Consider the following 21326-nt stretch of genomic DNA (forward strand, 5'->3'; position numbering starts at 1 on the left):
AATACTGCATTTTCTATGCTGTTGCTCCATTTAACATCCTCAAGAAGGCTTTTGAGGATTCCCATTTTATAATCTGCATTCTCAAGATTAAATGAAGCAAGTACAAATAACTGAGCAAATTACCAAAATGACATCAGTGTCTTTATGAGAGCAGTGTCTTTATCTGAGCGGGCACAAACTGATTTATCCAAGGGACTCACTGCTGAACAGTTAATGAAAAAAGTCATACTCACTCATTTCTGCAAGCTTCTGTTGGAACTTGGACTCCTGCGGTAGGTGTTTGCTGCAGACAGAAAGCATATGTTAAGTGGAAGTTGAAAAAACATCCCAACTCTTTATCTTCATAAGGTAACTAAATCAAAGTTAGTTCATTTCAGTGCCATTGCCTTCTCTTACAAAGAAGCAAACTTTTTTCTGCCTACACTAAACTCAAGAGCCACCTGATATCTCATCTGTCTAAAAAATCATAGAACCTTAGAACAGTTAGGGTTGGAAAGGACCTTAAGATCATCCAGTTCCAAAACCCCCTGCCATGGGGCAGGGACACCTCACACTAAACCATGTCACCCAAGGCTTCATCCAACTTGGCCTTGAACACCGCCAGGGATGGAGCATTCACAACTTCCATGGGCAACCCATTCCAGTACCTCACCACCCTAACAGCAAAGAATTTCTTCCTTATATCCAGTCTAAAACTCCCCTGTTTAAGTTTCAACCCGTTATCCCTTATCCTATCACTAGACTCCCTAATGAAGAGTGCCTCCCCAGCATCCCTGTAGGCCCCCTTCAGATACTGGAAGGCTGCTATGAGGTCTCCATGTAGCCTTCTCTTCTCCAGGCTCAACAGCCCCAACTTTCTCAGCCTGTCTTCATATGGGAGGTGCTCCAGTCCCCTGATCATCCTCACGGCCCTCCTCTGGACTTGTTCCAACAGTTCCATGTCTTTTTTTATGTTGAGGACACCAGAACTGCACACAATACTCCAAGTGAGGTCTCATGAGAGCAGAGTAGAGGGGGTTTATTTTTTAAAAGACTGACTAAACATCAGGGTTTAGCACTCAGCTGTAACACTGGGATGCTGCATGTGCGGGCACTGAATAAATCCTTGCTTCTGACATCAAAGTGACTAATTGAGAAGTATAAAGCTACCATCTCTCATTCACTTACTTAAGTTCACAGATTAACAGAAGTCAGGAAGTCAGGAAGGAGTTAGGATGGAGGGCCCGAGAATCAAATACACGTAAGATAATGAAAAGCCAATAACAATCTCTCACCTTCCATCTGCTTCGTCTTGTCCTTCTATATCAAAGCGCAGCCTCTTCAGTGGCTTAGGAGCAGCGCTTACTTCTGCACTGCGCTTCAAGTGGTAGTCACTGTTGCACACCATCTGGTTTATTTTTTGAAACTTTTCAGAAGTCTGAAATGACAGAAAAAACAGGGGAAAAAAAGCCAATAAATCCTGAAACGACTCCAACTTTCCAGATTATCCACTAAGGCAAAGTCGGAGTTCTACAACTCCGCAGTTTTAAGAGCTCTATCTTCTTCAGAGCAACTAAAGTAAAATGCAAATTCAAAGTGAAGCATTGGAAATTGGATTTTTGAAAGGAGTTAACAGAACATCCCCATAATCTTTGTGCTTTCAGGTTCCATAAGACATTACATTAACTTAGAGACACTCCATAGGCAGTTCTACAGGTGTCAGCAAGCCAGCCCATTCCTCCAAAAGTTACACACATTCAAGATCAAACATTAAAAATCTTAAAACTCACCCCAAATGATTCACCAATTGACACCAGAATTCTGCCAAATGAAGAAGAGAAGTGTTTAAGATGCATTTAACAATGATAGAACTGATTTGCACAGCTTAGCATAGGACATTAACAAAGTCTCTTCCTCTCTGCACTAACAGTGCAAATCCATACTGTGCTTTACTGAATTGAGAGTGTTCAGTGTTTCTATTCAAACCAGAGAACATGGAATTACCAAATCAACCGTAAAGACAGAAAAGGAACTGTGGCTTGAAAGAATCAGAGGCACCCACAGTTCATTTCTTATCAGCAGGAAGACACTTCAGTGCTGAGTATCCAGATAACCATCCTTTTATCTTTACCTTTCAGCGTTTGCTAATCAAAACCATGAGGGACTTCAACACAAAATACACAGTAATATTTAAACTTTTGTACACAGTGGGCTGGGTGCAAGGGGACCCACTTGATCCTAGCTTGAAAAGCTCACAGGAAACTGGCACATTTGCTGTCATCTTCTTCTAAGAACTAATGACCAACAGTTTGAAGTGTTCTGCTCAGTCAACTAAATACTCTGAACCATTTTATTCCATAAAAGTATTAAAGAAGCATACAAAGCTCAGCTCTGTATGTCAGGAGTGTGATCCAGAGTCAAAGCCAACATTTAAACAACTAGGTCAGAAAACCCTGCTTGCATATGACTGTCATAAAAAAAAAGAGAAAAAAACAAACAAAAAGCCTCTTTGAGCACACTGACTAAACTGAAACAGAAAAGTGCTCAAGGATGAATAAAGATGCCAAACACAGGATGCAAACTTTTAAACAGAAAAGATGTAACAACCACAGACTATTGACAAACAAACAAAAGGTTTTCTAATTTTCTTCCAGTAAAATGCCCCAAATACCTTTAATATAGTCAAAGAAATGCTTGTTAACAACCTACCTAGACCTTGGAGTCATCTTTGTGGGTGACTGAAACCCATCAGAGAATTTGTATGGGCTCTTCAAGGGTGAGATGTAGATGTTATTGCCAGCAGGGACGCGCCGAGGAGAGTTGGAAAACTGGTAAGGGCTGCGAGGAATGTGTGGGATAGGTGACAGAGTGGGAGGCTATAAAAAGAATAAAATAATTGTAAGGTTTTATTTTCTATATATTCCTATTCAGTTAAATACTGAACTCTAAACACAACAGCTTACCCTGTTGGAGGCATACTGCAAAATGTTCGTTTTCAGCTTCTGCATAAACACTAAGTTGTAAAAAACTATAATGGAGTCATACTGTTCCTCCCTGATGAGAACACGTTTGAAGGTCTACATAGGGTGAGAAAATCATACACAGTTTTAAAAAGAGGGATGAAAAACAAACTTGTAAAACCACACATAAAGTCTGTGTCAGATAAGAGCTAAGATGCATGTGTAGCGTATGCAAGCCATTGTAACCATTGCTTAGAACTGTTCTTAATTGTTGTTTTTCCAAACATGTATGAACACCAGTAGAAGCATCTACTTAATTAACTGGCACAGCACCTTAGTGATAACATGTTGATAACATTATCCACATTTAAGCTCCATTTACTTTCAAACACACAACTGTTATTACTGTGCACACATTGGAAGGCTAAAACAAAATCATTACTGTCCTGATGATAAAATAGATCTTAAGGCTTAGAGACAAAAGTCTGGAGTTTAGCCAAGATGCACAAATACTCTATGAGAAATTCTGCTACTAAAGGATGCTACAGTTCAATTGACTGTTCAGTGAGATTTTTTTCTATTAATTTAGTTACTGTTTCATGCAAAAATGTAAGGCCCTTACAAAGAAAGGAACTTCTTAATGTTACAATTAAGCGTGCAACTTTAATACATACACATGCATATGTTTGATATCTAACCATATTTCTATCAAAAGCTTCTATGGAAAGTTGTCTGCTTCTCTTCCCTTAACACACCACAGACGTTAACTGTTAAAGGCACTTGGGCTGCATTTGAAAATTCTATTAGCTCTAGACCCAAATCTTTGATTTAGTTTCCAAATAGTATCATAAACCATTACTTAGTATCTTTAAGTAAAAAAGTGGAATGAAGTCTGCTTTCCGAGGAGAGTTACCAAACTATTTGTGTGAGATGTTTAAAGAAACATTTAGAGCCAGTTTTCTCCTCCACAGAATGGAGATGCAGTGAAGCAGAAGTCTTCTTTTAATGTTCAGGCACAGTTTTATCTTGCTTTAGACAGAGATAAATAATTAGTTTATAACATTTTTATGGAGGGATAACATTAAAATATTTCCATACCTCTTGATTTGTGTTGGGAAGCTCCTTGTAGGCCGAAACAATTGTTTTAAATCTAAGATCTACATTCTTTACTTTGCATATGGCATACATGGAACACATCATGATCTATAAAAGAAACAAGATGAGACAACTGGAAATGCAGAAAATTAATGCAGCTTCTTCAAGTAATCAATTGATGAACTTCCATTACTGATTGTGCTCTGTAAATGAGCACGCAACTCTGCTTTGTAAGATCTTCCAGAATGTAAGTCAACTACCATTTCCTCTAGTTCTGTATGACAATCAATTGGAGCTGATAATATCTTCTCAAACTCATTTTATATGCTGCAATTTTAGGCTTGAATAACAAAACTTTCATCAGCAACACATTGTGTTCTCAAAGAAAATCAGTATTTTCTAATGCAAATTATTATAAAACTTGTTGTGTCTTCATCATTTTGAACATAGCTGCAAATTTTATTTGAACATCCCAGAGTAAGTCACTGTCAGTACTTGAAAAACCTGATGTTAGGCTTCACCCTAAATTCATTTCTTCTTTGAGTGATCAATCGAGAAATAAAAGCTCAGGTTATTATTTCCAATGGCTAAAGAATGTATAAGTAACATTTAGTTCAGTTTTGAAACTTTCTTGTTAATATTACCTGGTCCAAGTGCCTGTCTCTCATAAGCTCATACTCATTTTGCAGTGTGTGCTGGAAGAGGGTCCAGATCAAGGGTTCCAGGTCAGGATGGTCAGAAAGAAGCCGAAAGAACAGGGTACGCAATCGGAGATAGGCCAGCAGATACACTTCAAAACCGGAGAAATAAAATAAACTGAAATTGTAATAAGAGTGGCAAACAAAACAAAAGGAACATGATGGAGGATGGACAGCAACTGAATGTTCATCATTTCCCACTACAGAAACTGTAGGCCATCAAATGAAGTCAGTAGATGCCAGTCTCAATCAAAATATATGGAAAAGATTCTTTATACGACAGGCAGTGGACACACAGAAGTCCACACTAAACAATGCCGTGCACACTGTGTCTAGAAGAAGCCTCCACCTGAACCCTTATGGCCATTCTTACCATCAGCAGATAGGTTTTCAGTTGGAACTTACAATGTGCAGAGTGCAAGCACTGACCTGCTGGCACTGTTTTACTGTTCCTTCCAGAGGCACCTGAGGGTTTGCACAGTGTTTATTATGGATTCTACTATAATAATTTAAAAATGTTGAGCTCCAAAACCCCAAAAGGAAAAACAAGAGATAACTTTGCAGTTTTGGCACCTACAGAAGCAACAAACCTTTTTTGTAGAACAGAGAGAGGGAGGTAGATTTCTGTGGCTTCTGTGTTTGAGGGGTAACACCTGGCTGAGCATCTGAAGTGGAAGTACCACTTAGAGGAGGTCCTTTCTTCTTAGGAGATCTCACAGGAGAAAGATAGCTGGAGATTCAACACGTATTAGGCACTTAGCATCACAGGATAAAGGAATCCTCTCACATGAATAATACTTGCAGGAACTCTTCCCCCATTAGAAGAAATTAATTTCTCCTGTAACCTGCTATTCCTGTATCAGGAATTAAAACTTCAAGTTATTGATTAAATACTTGATAAAGGGACTTGCTCCTGAGCAAGTAAGATAACAGTTTGCAATTACAGTTTGATAGGGCTTGGAAAAAGTATTTCAGAATTAAATTTAGTTAAATTTACATGTATAACAAGCAGCAGCAAATACAACACTCCAACATGCACCAAGCCTAACAAATAGAAAAACAGAATACAAGTGGCGTTAAATATTAAGGGTGATATTAACATGTCACTTACAGGTCTGCTGCAGTGTGATTATGCTGGAGAGGCAGATTGAGAGTGGAAGTGGGCTCAGGCTGTTCAGTTTGGCCTTCTCGTTCTTTGGACTGCTTGATAAGATCAAACAGAGGTGACCCCTAGAAAAATGACAGTAACTTTTCATTATACCGAGAATAGACAATCACACCAGATGGATTTTGTTCCTTCTTCTCTATAAACAACCCCAGAATTATGATCCTAAACAGGACATTAATCTTTTGAAACATTCACATTTTGCCAGGTAAATTTTAACTATTTAACTGATAAACTTTTAAGTATTAAATATATCACTTTTTCTGTTTCAACAGCAGCCCATTAGATACAGGCTAACTGCATAACTGAGACACAGCTGCACTCTAGAGGCTTTTGTTACTTTCTATTAAATAGCCATTCCTGAAAAAAACAGTAAATAATACAAGAAAATACATAAAAGGTCACATTTTCAAAAAATTAAACAAAACCCAAACAAAATAAAGAAAGCAAAAAACCACCAACCTCTCAGTGACTGAAAGTTACTGCTGTACTTAGTGTCACTCCATTTCTGGTACAACACCTATCCAATATTTTACATACAATGATAGAGGTCAGTCATAACTCATCTCTCTACACTGGGGACTATTTTGATCTCTATCATATCATGTTCCAGAGCTACCTCTGGCAAGAGTTGGAATCATTCTGGATACCTTAAGATTCTGCCCTCATGTCCAAAACCAAAACCCATTTGGATTTTAGGTCAATTATCAGTACTTTAGCTGGAGTAAATCTGAACCTATTCAGAGCCTGAGGTAGGAGGCAACGCAGGGAGGATGCAAGTGCAATGGAGAAGGTTCTGGCTGAAGCAACATAAGTACTACTGCTGCTGTTAGTAACAAACAGCAGGTCTTGCAGAAACAAAATCTCGGGCTTTTGCTGCTCGTGTCATGCGCAGAGTAGAATTATGCTGAGACAGCAAGACAGCATGGGAAAACATTTCATCACCATCATCTATAGAATTAATTTTGAAAACACAGTGTTCCTGGCTTCTGGTTTTTTATTTTCTTTAAATGGGAGCAGAGTATCCTTGAGCACAGTGTTGCCTTCCAACAGTGCACCATCGGAACTCCAGAAGCAAAAGAACATAATGATTAGCAAATGTTTGCAGCCTTGGTGGGAAAACAGTATCCATAAGACTGACAATAAAGTGGGCAACAACATTTTTCTCCAAATGATCTCAATGCTTTGCACTCAATTCATTATCTGATTGTCCAAGGACTATTTGATCCTACATGTTACTAATACTAAAATATGATGGCACAAATGACAAACCTGTAGCTACAGTAAGAAACAGGCACACAGCACACATGCAAAGCTAGCTGCATCACCTAAGGCAATAAGAAAACACCTAGTGAAACTAGGCTGGATTTACTAGAATTAAAACTAGTGTTAAGACTTGCGCCATTTAGCCTTTGTTCTGAAAAAAAGAACACTTTTCTGCAGTGCATCAAGTAAACACTCAGAGCAATAAGACAAAAGTGACTTGGGATTTACGATTTCTTACATTGTGTAATTTTTAAACTATGATTTTGGCAATACTGTTGGAGCTGTTCCATCCACAGCAGAAAAACATCAGTCAGTGATTCATAACCCCCCCGTTATTTTACCAGCATTTCTCGACCAGATCAGCTCTTGGGCTGGTTTGCAAAGTCTTCCCTTACAATTTAGGAGTGCATGCTCTTCTCACTTGTTTCTTTCAGCACTGCTCTTGCTAGAAATGCAGAGACATTACCTTCTCCATTTCTAACTCTTCCAGCCACTTAGCCTCTTCTTGCTCTTATTCCCACCAGCATTTCACTATGCTCTGAAGAATCCAAGTTCTTTTCCAGAGCAATCACTAAGTCATTGCTAAAACATCTTGATTCCTTGACTAAGAGTGAATCATTTCACATTTTAAGCATTAATAAGTAGAAAAGTATTGATTTGAATGAAGCATCAGTAGGAGAAAAAGGGTTGATAAAGGGGAATGAGAGGTCAAGGAACAGAAGGAAAAGTCCCTATTTTTGAAATCAGCATTTGAGGACAGAAGTCTCACGTCCTCTCTCAACCCTGCTCCAATTCTCCCTGCACATTGGAGCTCCCAAAGCTCCAAATCTCCCTGGTATAGATTTCATTAGATGAGGCGAGGGGGACACAGCAGTTTGCTACCTATGGAAGAGACCTGCCTACTTTTGCATCATCTCCACTCCTCCTCTTCTACTGACCAGCCTTGACAATCAGTCAACCTCTACGTAAGTCAATTTGAGGCACTCAACAAGCAGAAAGTAAACAAAAAAAGTAAAACCAGATTTAAGGCAGCTCTGCAAAGAATCACAAGCAGAGTTGAACAAACACTAAGACAGGGCAGCAACACCACGAAGGTTGGGAGCAAAGCAGTAAAAAGGAGAAAATGGGGAGTATGAGATGTCCTATATTTACTGATGAGAACAATCTGTTCAATCAGCTGGTTGGCATGTGAAACTTTACCCTCCAGGAGCTGAAGACACCTACTGCTGCTTTCCATCAGTTAGATGAATTACAGTTAGGAAGATATTCTTTGTGTACAAACATCTACTTACAGAGACTGAGTAGCAAGACACAGCAAGTCCAATACAACGTTTTTGGGTCCCACAAATACTAATTGACACTATGGTTAAAAATGTGTCAAGATAAATGTGATGCCTCAGAAAAAAAATAAGTGTAGAAGTACCCAGAGGTGAGTTTTCTCACAGGCATCTACCACCTAACCTGCAAAAGTGATGAGATTACAACCTTGCCTCCTCTCTTTATATTTAAACATGAAAAAGCCTTCAAATTAGTGAATCAGAAACATGTTCTGAAGCTTGCAGTTTTCAAGCTTATCAGGGCAAAGTCTGTTCAAATTCAGCCCCCTTATTTGGTATTCAACGTACCTCTTGCTCAAATGAGCAAAATATAATACCATTAACCAGATGATTACCAGTCCACTAAAGTAATAGCCACAAAAGAACTTTAACCCTGGGCTCAGCTTTATTGAACAGGATTGCTTATCAGTAACTTTTTGCTAAAGCGATATTAGTCACACTAGCTTTTACAAATGTTATATTACTTTTTAAAGCTTTCAAGCAGCACTTCAAGTGAACAGGTCACCTGCAATGCATTCCTTTCACATGAAAGGAGCTTTGCAGTTTTTTGCTTTAATGCTCAGTATGTGATTAATGTTACTAGATGCAGCAACAGAATAAATTTTACTAAATGAAATTATGCTTTTCATCTAAAACTTCCCTGCAGTGGCTAGAAAAGCCCCATTTTATTAGTGCAAAAAGGGAGAAAGCAATTAAGGCCTGAAATTTCTCAGGGTCAAACAGCCACTGGTATCAGAATGAAGAACAAGACTGAAATGTGACTCGGTCGCCCTTCTATTACCCAGGGCTAACTATAAATCTGCTATGTTAAATCCAGTGAATTAAGTGGGGCTTTGTTAAGAGAGCCTGTACAGGATGCTTGCACGGCAGGGAAGTATCTGTGGTGGTTTTATCCCAGCCTGAAACCTCCTTTTATGGACAAAACAAGCTGAATTTCTTGTTGGCTAAGCTTTATTTGGCTATGGCAAAACTACAGGACACACAGGTGCTTCCCAGCTTCCTGATCATCATAGCAGCTCTGTCCCAACATGTTCAACTGGACTTTGGTATCCATGAAATGATTAAACAAAAGGCCTAAATCCTCAAACCTGGGGAACAGCTACCCTGGGGTCTGGGTGTACTCGCTGGCCACAGGGGAAGGCCCTGAGCAGCCACTGTCAGCAATGCTACTTGACAGTCTGCAGTACTTTTTAAACTGCTTTTATCTGGTTTCTATTGTTTTATGGGTTTATTCTTGATAATAATTTCTTAACCAATTTTCAGGTTTTAGTTACTTGTCCACAGTAAATTTCAATGCTGTGTTTATCACTAAACTATGTATCTATTTCAATGCCAAGCTCCCTTGGGACTGTTTGTTTCCTTTTTAAATAATCAACACCAGCTCCAATTATTGTATCAGTCAACACAAAACATTAAGAAATGTTCTTCATAATATGCTAAAAGATGGCTGTGATTTTGCAAGGCAAAACATAACTTATTTAGAATAGAGAGCTCTGGAATGGAAGCGCAAGGAGTGTGTGAGCTACTTCCACCCTTCTTTCCCATGGCAGCACTGCATGCCCAGAAAGCTGACTTCTGCTTGCAACTGTATTTTCAGAAGCTTCACGTGACAACTGGTTTTCAGAATTCTGAATAATTTAGGACTGCTAAAGCAAAAGACACTTCATAGTCTAAATTTAAATCATTTTTACCATAAAAAATAGTAAGATAAGGACCATGGTTTAATTTTACATACATGAGCTGTGCTAGATAAATTATGTTACTATTAAGGCTTGTGCTTAAAAAATCTATAAAAAAACCTCATTAACTGCTGTGATAATGATTTAATTCACCCAAGAATATAGATAGATCTGCTTTTATCTCCTTAGAGCAAATGTATGCTTAATACAAATCCTATTCCTACCTTGCTCATCTCCAGTATTTAAGATTAAGTAACACTGTCACCCAGCTTTGTGAGGATCGACTTTTATCTAAATGCTTTCTATAGAGAGGTGAAAAAAAAGCAGAAAAGAAACAGTGACTGTTAATTAGTTCTGGTCATTTGAGAGCAATATTTTGACATGCTTTTCCTCTTCAAACAAGAGGCTTAGCAAGTCGAACTACAGAGGAAATAACAAGCACATACTAACACACCTACAAATTGTGAAAACCTTGATTCTTTGAAGACCTTGATGCGAAATATGTGAGCAGCTGACCTAGCTTCAAGCCTGTTTGGAATTTTCATAGTCAGTTCTCTCAATATTCCAATTTTGCCTATTTTAATTATTTATTTTTTTAACAGAATTATTGTACCAGAAAAAAAAATAACTGCTCTGGTCTTGCATATAGGACCTATTGTGGAAATGTAGAACTGATTTAGGCAGTCTCTAGTGAATACAGATACTTATTAATATGAAATCAAGTATCTCTAATGGTAGAAACTGAGATTTCTCATCAAAAGCTATTTGAAGGCCTAGTGAACAAGGATTTCAAATCTCTTCAGTCAGAGAAGGAGAGCCAGGTTGCTGAGTAACATAGGAATTCAGCACATTAAAGCCTCAACTTCACAAACACTCTTAAGTTAGTACAAGCCAGAAGACCACCAAAAGACACAGTCCCAAACTTCTTCATCACCTGCACCCTCCCTCTCTCCATCCCCAATCCTTCTTGTGTCGGCAGAGTTGGAGATCTGGTCCAGGAAACTGAGGTTTTGTTGACATTTTTATTTAGTTGGAGGCATTTTGTTGCTTTATGTATTTGGTGAGGTAGGCCTTAGTTTTGCATTCAGAGCAGCTTCTCTACCCAGTTTATGTTATGGCAATGCAAGTGTTTGCATGAATGAAGAGACAGAAACGGGTGGTGACATGAGACACCATCTTTCAGTGGTAGTACGATGGCAGAGAAAGGGAATTCATGCCTCACAAATCACCGGATTTCTTCTCTAAAGCGACCAATGCACCTCTGAATAGGTGAACCTGCAGAATATCTCCGTATCTTCCAATCAGAAGCTCTGACAGGGTCCTTCAGGTAAGGGTCTTTACAGACAGTGCTGCCAAAGGGCAGATAAGAATGCAGTTATTAGCTAAATGACAGATGTTGAAAGTATGAATAAGGTCAATTTTCACAGTGAAGAGAGGTTATCAGTGAAGTTTTCATGCTTTCTGCTGAGACTGCTCTGTTTAACATTCACAAGTGACAGGGAAATGTGGAAGGGACAGGAAAGATAAGGCTGCCAGAAGCACAAAATTATTCAGTCTTAGGAAAAATAAAATCACTACAAAAAGATCTCAGGACTTTCAATGACTGGATGATAAAATAGCTATAGTAGTCAATGATGATAAAAGTAAAAATTATAAATAGAGGAAAATTACCTTAATTTATATTTTTAACAAGGGCTCTAATGTTACCATTACTTTAAACTATATATATATATTTTTAGTTAGTGTAACCAATTCTGCAAACCCCAAATCAACAATCAGAAGTTAAAGCTTAGAGAATTCTTAGCCAAAAAAATAAAACAGTTATTATGCAACTATAGTAGTCTGTGGATCAGTCACCAAACTAGTTATCAAGTAGTAAGACTGAAAGCCAAAACCAGCTACTTTATCACACAGCCCAAGTGTTCAGCTGTGGAAGTAACTGCTACAAAAGGTAAGCATGGAAAACTGACTTTGCTTCAAAAGACAACTGCACACATAAATCCACAAAGCACTGCATAATACAATAATGCTTTGTATGTATTTTTTGCTTAACATCATCCAAGCAAATAGAATTGTAAGCTCATATGCCTCATGTCCCTGCAAAGCAATTGCTACAAGCCTCTTCTAGATGGATGTGGGTTCTGCACTGCCAGTGGTGCTACAAAACCAATCAATATCTGAAGTAGCTCCCCTGTGTAGTTAGGTAGGTTGCAATATAACTCTTAGGCAAATCTTACTTCAAGATTTTTAGGCGAAATCCAAAGGTCTCAAAGACAAACTGAACCAATACCAGTTTTTCCTCCCCTCTGCACAAGAAAACGTGTACAAGACAAACTAAAACCCACCCAATGTGAACCATTTGACTGTTGGAAATTATACCAGTCAGCAACAAAATGTTTGGCCAAAAATCCTGAGGCTGAGAGTTATATCAACAACCTTAAACTGTGAAAACAATACAGAGCACTACGACTTTTTCAGAAAAGGAAGTAGAGAAGAGATACTTTAAGGACCATTGCATTAACTGGCACCACACAGCATTAAGAACACCACTTCTATACGTATATCCATATATGAAAAACTGTTACAGTAAGGAATAGAACAGCTCTCAAGAACTTTCTTTAGAGTAACTTTAGGGTCACAAAATGTCTATCTCAGTACAAAGAATTTATTTATCCCATTGTTATTGCAACAATCAAATGGACTGCCACATCACACTTTCTAGCAGTTTCGTTTTTAATTGATTTACACAGTCCCAGTTCCCAGAAAAACCATTAAGAGCAGTTCCAGGAATTACTTTTCCAAATACAAGTGGAGATGTGATAAGAAAGTGCCTCTTAAAATTTTCAGTTAAAGCCAATAATTCAGTTTCAAGTCTCATGTTCTTTCTAGTTTCTCATTAGCTGGACAAATTTAGGTACATCATTCCACCACCAATTCTCTTAATCTAGCTAAAAGTGGTATGTGTGCCAGGAAACTTCACAGCAGATGTTGAAAGAGCATGACAGTATCTTTTACCAACATAATCAAGGAGTCAACAAATAATGCATTGAACGAAAAAAGATAAAACAGATAATCTGCAGAGGATGTGGATGAGCTGCACGTATCAAAAGACCAAGTCTCCAGAAAAAGTAGTATTAGCTAGGGGATGGTACACATCCTGAAATCATTAAGAACAGTTGCGCTATGATATTTAAAAGCAAAAAGGACTATATGTATATATATCACAGAATCACTGAATGGTTTGTGTTGGAAGGGACCTTAAAGATCATCTAGTTGCTGCCATGGGCAGGGATACCTTCCACTAGGCCAGGTTGCTCAAAGCCACATTCAACCTGGCATACCTTGTAATGTGCTTTATACAATCTGAAAGAAGAAATGTGACAAAGAACTTGGAGCTCCAAAAGCAGTATGTCATATTCCATAACAAAGGAAGGCAGCGCGAGCATGAAAACTCTTTTATGCAATGGATTTATCAATCACTTTCAGAAATTATTTCAATCTGAAGAAAATTATACATGACAGAGTGAAGAAAGAAAAAGCTAAAGTTGTAACAAAACTATCAGCTACATTTTTGGGCATAAACCCATCCCTTAAGATGAGTTTTGATCTTCCTTTGAGCCAATACTTTTGTGACTACTACTACTATCTCAAGCCCAGTTACTTTGGTCTATACCTAGTACTTGCTCCAGGCAGACAAAACCTGGCACTGTGTTATGGTTAGTTTTCAAAGCAGAAGCATATGCAGAGCTTCTGAGCACTCATGTGACAGGATTTAAGAAGATGCTTCCCATTACACATTTCTGCTTTACAAGCTGTTATTGAATGAGTAGACAAAATATGGTATAACAGAGGTAAGGAGTAGTGCACTGGAAATCAGATTAACAAGAAAAGATTAAGAAAAAATCTTGGGCTATTAGTTAGTCCCCATTAAAAATACATTCTTCCCAAACTGATAATAAATAATATTGACCATGTGATACAGAAAAGCATAAGAATCACTCAAAACACCCCAAACTTCTCATTAACTTGTTGAAACAGATCTGAAACAAAAATCTTGTAAGACACTAGCATCTGTTCTCCTTGATGCTCCAGCCCTTTTATGCTTACTTTATAATCATTTCACAAACCTAGTATTTTACCATTTACTAAGTTTTTTTTCCTACCATTCTCTCAAATTTTTGCAGCTAGCTCTGAGGCAGGTATTACAGTGCTTTCTACTAAAGCACAGTGCTGATCTCCTTACCGCCCCAGCTTTTTTCTGGTTATCACTTCACTCCCACTCATTCCTCTTGAGGGCAACTTCACTGATCTATAGCAGTAGTTGACTTCCTTAGCTATGAAATGTTAGTTTGTATAACCATACCAGAAACAAGTCTAAAATCATTATATCAGCATCAGGTTTTCATGAGTCTGAGATGGAAAACATGTAACTAATTGTCAAACATGAGTATCCCTTTGTAAATGATGGAAGTCAGAAATATCTTACTGATATTTCTGTAACGTGGAGTATCCACAGAGTTACTCAAGGATCCTTAAAAAAGACTAAAGAAACCTTAATGCAATGCAACATATCTGCTTTAATCTTTTTCTAACACCAAAGCAGCAGCTGAACTAGTAAAGAATGGCAAAAGCACTAAAAAGGGGCAAAAAAATTCTAAACAAGTGTGTGTGTCTATGCGGTAAACTACAGCTACGGTCACTTGGACGTCAGGAACAAGCTCACGAAGCTCAAGCTACCATCTCTCCCAATTAGGCCAGTATTATTTTACATAAAATAATGTTAGACATGAGATATTCAGTGCCTTTTTTCCTGGCCACACCAAAAACCTTTTTTTGAAGGCTGATCACTGAAGGCTAGCTCAGGCTCTGCAAACCATGCTGGAAGGCAGAACATTTTGTCCTTAAACACTCAGAAGAAAATGATGCAAGAAATTACTGATTTATAGTGCTTTTGAACACTTGGTTTCCAGTTTACACCATAAGGTCAAGCCTAAATGCTTGTCTGTGTAAATACAACGGTGTAATATACCATGATAACTGAATGTCATAGAGGACAATTGCTAGTTACTACTTTATATAAAATGAGCTACTCTTTCAGCTTGCCAGTTTTGGGGATAGTAGGAAGAATGGTTGGAAATCATGACATGCTGTCACTCTGGATTATTTGACTAACAAGTAACAGACATGCAGAGCTGCAGTACAGTCAGGTACCATCAGAGTTTTGTTGCCAATTTACCCTTCTCATTTTTAACTCTCTTCAAGCTTCTTAAAAACTAGATCAAGCTACTCTCTTTTTCAATTTTTTCCCCCTTAGGTGTCTTAATTACATAAACTATAAGAGTAGAGCATAAAGGTAACTGACTTTAGAGAAAAAGTGCTTGTGGACAAAAGTGCCTGAGTGCTGGAGTACAACAGCAAGTTAGATCCTGTTGATGTCCAGGGAAACAATGCAAACTTGTGCTTAAAACTCGGCATGCTTCTACTTGGACAACTTCGCAGGGATCTAGGAAAGCAACATTAATCTTCAAGTTTTAAAATCAACAGTTATAGAAAGACAAGGATCATGGTGGGTTTTTTTCTGAAACACCACATACCAGATCCCCTGCTTCACATTTGAATAGCACTGACGCAAAAACTCTCGTTACAGGAGGGCCTTGTGCTACAGTGATGGACCCATACCGAGCATCCAATCTTGCCCCTCTGCTCAGCTATTCTGGAACCTGAAGCCAGCACTGGGTTTGGCAGCTCCTTGCAAGACCCACGAGGGCAACCAGATGGCTAAAAGAATGTCAGAATTTTGAGAATAATTTTGATGCTTTGGTGGGGGTTTTTTGGTGCTCAGATACTCCTCAGTGTAGGGAGTGGATGTGTTCAAGAAAATCATGAAATACACACAACATTTGCTCTCTCCTTCCTCTGAGCAACATTTGCTCCTTGAACACTTCTCTTTTGGGTTTATTTCCGTTGGCATATATTTAAGAACTGCAACATGTACAGAAGAGAATGTATGTGACTGAAATAATGTATCAGTAGCATTAGGTAATACATGAAGGGCACATACCAGCAAAGCAGTAAAACTGCCTTGGCTGACAAGGTACATTATATTACCAAAAAATCAAAACCTGTGTTTCGTTTGATCTCATGAAACAGCAAGATATTTATAATTCATACAAGAAAAATGTGAAATCCTTCAGTAACAAAGTGCTTTTCTATTTGACCAAGAAACTCTTGGTCATTTTTAAAAGAGGCAAACCCAAATTTTCAATGTTTCTGACGAAACCACTAGGTTTTACATTCTATTTTGAGGAAACTGAAGTCTAGCTCCTAGTTTCATTTCCTGAAATCTGAGAAAACTGCATTAGTTTCTAAAGTTTTGTTTTTTTTAAATTCAGTCAGCCTTTTTAGAACAAATTTCACCGAAACATTCACACAGAAACCTTGCAATTGCCAATGTTTTCCAACAAAAAGCACTTCAAACTCTTTCTGCTACTGCTACAATCAGCATATGGCATCTTATTTGCAAATTCAGAAAAGAAACAGTGTTTTAAAAGGCATCATACTGATTTTAAAACTTGATCATGCCATGAACTACCATTATGCAGGATTTGATTGAAATAAGTGAACTCCATTTTACTGATGTCATATATAACCATGTCAAACTTCGTACTGTTTAATTTCTATGGTTTAAGCAAATGCAGGAAAGTTGTCATGACTTGGAAGCTTTCCTCTCCCTCCAGGGAATTTTAAACTGCCAGGCTTATAGAAGTCCCCCAAAATGTTTCCCTCTCAAACTCCAGTGTGTGTAAAGGTCACACATTACATGGAGAATGATGCAATTTGAAGTCTGTTGAATTTTACAGCTTCTCCTCTTATTTGCACTAGAAAAACAAACCTGAACTGCACCGTAGCCATTTCTCCTAAACCTACCTTTCACATACTTTCTACTTTGAGCATTTCCTGCCATCAGCACAGAGTGTAATACTGAAACTTAGCATGCTCAAACTATATAGAAGTGGAGTAAAACCTACCTTTCGCAGACATGAAGACTTCAGCTAGATCTACACCTTCAGTACAGCTAGCACAGATATAGCAAAAGCATCTAAAGAACACTTTGACTGGCGGACTGTGCAGGAAGGACAGTGCAGATGCAGAGGACAGTCGGATTAAATAGTTTCCAATACCAGTTATACAGGTCTCCACCAAACACCTTCCTCCCTCCCACTAGAAACAGAAAATTATTTTAAAGAAAAATTGTGAGACACAAAAAAAGGTTCACTTAAAAAAAACCAACCAAACAAACAAAAAAACAACCCCAAACCAAAAACCTCAACTCTACTACAGAGGTGAATTCTGAAAGGATTATCTTAAAAGTAGTATAATTCCATGAAATGAAAAATCATAGCTACCGTAGATTTCTGTTGAATTTTAATAAGGAAAACCTGCCTCAGAAAATGTAGAGAATAAAAGGATGACTTAAAAACACAAGCTGACCACGAAATTTTAACATATTGCTTCTGGTAAGGAAACATACCATTTTCATACTGACTTAGGGCTTTGAGCAACCTGGTCTAGTGCACGGTGTCCCTGACCATGGCAGGAAGGTTGGAACTATGTGGTCTTTAAGGTCCTTTCCAACACAAACCATTCTGTGATTCTATACACATTTATATTGTTCTGTTCATCTATACATTCCAGTGTTTTGGTATCTCAGAGGAAGATCATAGAATCATAGAACAATTAGAATTGGAAAGGACTTCAAGATCATCTAGTTCCAACCCCCCTGCCATGGGCAGGGACACCTCACACTAAACCATATCACCCAAGGCTCTGTCCAACCTGGCCTTGAACACTGCCAGGGATGGAGCATTCACTACCTCCCTGGGCAACCCATTCCAGTGCCTCACCACCCTCACAGGAAAGAATTTCTTCCTTATATCCAATCTAAAACTCCCCTGTTTAAGTTTCAACCCGTTACCCCTTGTCTTATCACTACACTCCCTAATGAAGAGCCCCTCCCCAGCATCCCTATAGGCCCCCTTCAGATACTGGAAGACTGCTATGAGGTCTCCACTCAATATTCTCTTCTCCAGGCTGAACAGCCCCAACTTTCTCAGCCTGTCTTCATATGGGAGGTGCTCCAGTCCCCTGATCATCCTTGTGGCCCTCCTCTGGACTTGTTCCAACAGTTCCATGTCCTTTTTATGTTGAGGACACCAGAACTGCACACAATACTCCAAGTGAGGTCTCACGAGAGCAGAGTAGAGGGGCAGGATCACCTCCTTTGACCTGCTGGTCACACTCCTTTTGATGCAGCCCAGGATACGGTTGGCTTTCTGGGCTGCGAGCGCACACTGAAGTTGGCTCATGTTCATTTTCTTATTGACCAACACCCCCAAGTCCTTCTCCACAGGGCTACTCTGAATCTCTTCTCAGCCCAACATGTAGCTGTGCCTGGGATTGCTCCGACCCAGGTGTAGGACCTTGCACTTGGCATGGTTAAACTTCATGAGGTTGGCATCACGAAGGCCACATGGAACTACCTGACAAATTTAAAGTAGTTAATTTGCTTTGGATACAATTTGACTCTGCTGTCTTCACTTTCACTGTAGAGAAAAACGCCTATTTCTGCTTTTGGTTTGTGTGCTACATGTTGCAGGCAGCTCCACTGACTTCACTACATATATACTGCTCCAATGCTCTCACAGAAACCAAAGCAAATATGTAAACTATTACAGCCCAATGGGCATCCACAAACACACTAAAACAGCAGACAAAAGCCTTACATGTAAACATCCCTGTTTAAGAAAAGCTCATACAAGGCACCTCATCTTAGATGCAACAATCCAGTATTTCTGTCATGCAGACTTCCCTATTTTTCTTTTTTAACTTAAGTATCTAACAAGTTCCTCATTTGTCATTCAGTGAGCTTCGTCTGCAGGTATTCTGAAGCATACAAATCAATGACTAAGTCACAGCAAAACCAAGACAAGTTTTACCATTGCCTTCCAATGGAATAAGAAGCTGAAAATTAAGGCATTTCTAAAGTTAGGCCAATGAATTACATTCTCAAAGAATATGGATTTATCTTTCTATCTGACTATTCTGTGTTTAAACTGCAGGTGACACAAAGTACCTGTAACATATTTGTCTGCTATTTTCTAACTCTGTAGATTGATTGACATCAGTCTTTAGACTGTAACTTGACAAGGAAAATGGAAAACAATATTGGTACTAGAGACAGTTGGCCCAAAGCATCCACCACCCTGAAGTCAGTAACAAAACTTACAGAATCTTCAATGAAATCCGGATGAGATATTTGCCTTACAAAACTGTCATCCTTTATCACCTCTATTCACCTCAGAGACCAACATCTCCCAGGCAAACAACTTGCCTTTTCCAAGAAGATTATTAACAGAGATCCAGGTGAAAACGGTTTACCTGTGGTAAATGTCCTTTCAACCAACCTTCAGACTTCTGTAGAAGCTTAGTTAATGGAAAATAGCTTTATACTTTTCTAATGTACACTGTCCTTTGCATCTGAGAGCCTTGCTGCATTCCTTCCAAAATTTCAACAAAAGATTTAAAATATACATGAAAAGCACATCCTTTGTCCCTCCTCCAAAGACTTGACGTTTTCTATCTTGCCTCCTAGGTAATTTCTATGCGGCAATCAGCCAATACAACTGCTAAACATATTTAACAATGTAATAAAAAACGTCCATAAGGTACTGAATTTGCTTCCTAAAACCTCAGGATACGGGCTGGAAGGAAAGAGCAGTTGTGGGGGGAAGTCAGCTGAAATACTTGCAATTGCTATTTACTAGTACTGATACACTAAGTAATCATTTAAATGATCTTATGATGGAAAATCTAAACAGGTTACACATTTGAAAGTAATAGCTCTTCACATTAATCAAGCCCAAGTTCTGCTCTTTGGCAATATTTCTCCCCTGACACACATTTTTATATTAGTAATTATCTATGCTAATTAGCTTACCAGCTTGAACCACTCTTATGAAACAGGTTTTTTCCTAACTTCTTACATTTCATTTTTCTGAAGGAGACCAAATTATATGTTATTATATTAATATATTATTGATTATATAATAATATATTATATTATACCACAGTTTGTATTTTGCTGGGTTTTATTTCTTACCTACATGAATTCATATAAATCTTATTGATTGACTATGGTAAATTCATTCAATGGCTTCATAATGTTATCCTTTATAAAACAGAGAACAAGAGTATGACTGCAGGCTTTGTGCTGTCTCTGACAAGTAGAGGTTAAATTCATCTTGTGCAAAGTCAGAGGCCTCAATTTGGCCAAAACTGCAAGAGACTGCAAGCACTTGATGCTGTGGTTGAAAGTAATTTGGCATGAAAATGAAATACATCCTCAGGAACTACGTGGATAAACACCAGAAATCCTGACATGGAATCAGCCTACCTCAAACCAAACCAGAAAATAAAAGCTTTAAAGATCTATAAAATAAAAAGTAATTACCTTAAAACTGAACAAATTACCAATACCATTATAAAAAGTCTGTTCCCATGACCCATTTAATCCTGTATGTCTGGAATAGCTTTTAAATAATTTATGAAGCTTCTTCCATTTCTTTCCTATCACTCCTACTATTTGCTTACTATGGCAGCTGATATTTTTTTCCCTTCATAAACAGTCATGCTTTGCACTTGCACAGTATTTTGCATAATGTTCAGTCATGGAATATTTAGCAAATTTCTGCCAAATCCAATTAAACTTTGAATTTCTAATTTTATGATTTAGAAAGTGTAACTTTGAGTAGAGCTAGAATTTGCCACAGCATCAGGGAAGGCCATTTAAATTATTTCCTTCTTATAAGGTGGAGAGAAATTTCAAAAACTGACATAATTTCAATCATATTTGTAGAGTGACCGAATAAACACCTTTTTTTAAAGTTCTAAAAATGCAAGTAAATGTTCAAGAGCTCAGCATTTAGTTCTAATTAAGGCATCTCCTGATATTTTTGGAATTCCTTTCATCCTATTCCTACTCATTGAAAACCATGTTACTAAGACTGTTTACTAATCCTCTTTCAATTTTCCTCCCTTCTGAACAATGTCCATGCCCATTTTTCAAGCTTTTCATCTTCATGATCCTT

The 21326-nt window shown here is 38.2% G+C and overlaps 1 protein-coding gene across 1 annotated transcript in view; it reads right to left on the reverse strand.

The window, feature by feature from the left end:
- RB1 (RB transcriptional corepressor 1) overlaps nucleotides 1-21326 on the reverse strand; it is a 77561-nt gene that overhangs the window by 2914 nt on the left and 53321 nt on the right. Inside the window, exons 18-26 of the mRNA XM_005147663.3 lie at nucleotides 5844-5962; nucleotides 5323-5462; nucleotides 4679-4824; nucleotides 4038-4142; nucleotides 2943-3056; nucleotides 2689-2855; nucleotides 1770-1800; nucleotides 1275-1417; nucleotides 234-283 (exon numbers count right to left, since the gene is read on the reverse strand). Of these exons, the coding sequence (XP_005147720.2) occupies nucleotides 234-283; nucleotides 1275-1417; nucleotides 1770-1800; nucleotides 2689-2855; nucleotides 2943-3056; nucleotides 4038-4142; nucleotides 4679-4824; nucleotides 5323-5462; nucleotides 5844-5962 (1015 nt within the window). The remainder of the gene's footprint in view (nucleotides 1-233; nucleotides 284-1274; nucleotides 1418-1769; nucleotides 1801-2688; nucleotides 2856-2942; nucleotides 3057-4037; nucleotides 4143-4678; nucleotides 4825-5322; nucleotides 5463-5843; nucleotides 5963-21326) is intronic.

The sequence above is a fragment of the Melopsittacus undulatus genome, chromosome 2 (assembly GCF_012275295.1).
Source record: "Melopsittacus undulatus isolate bMelUnd1 chromosome 2, bMelUnd1.mat.Z, whole genome shotgun sequence".
NCBI classification, from domain to species: Eukaryota; Metazoa; Chordata; class Aves; order Psittaciformes; family Psittaculidae; genus Melopsittacus; species Melopsittacus undulatus.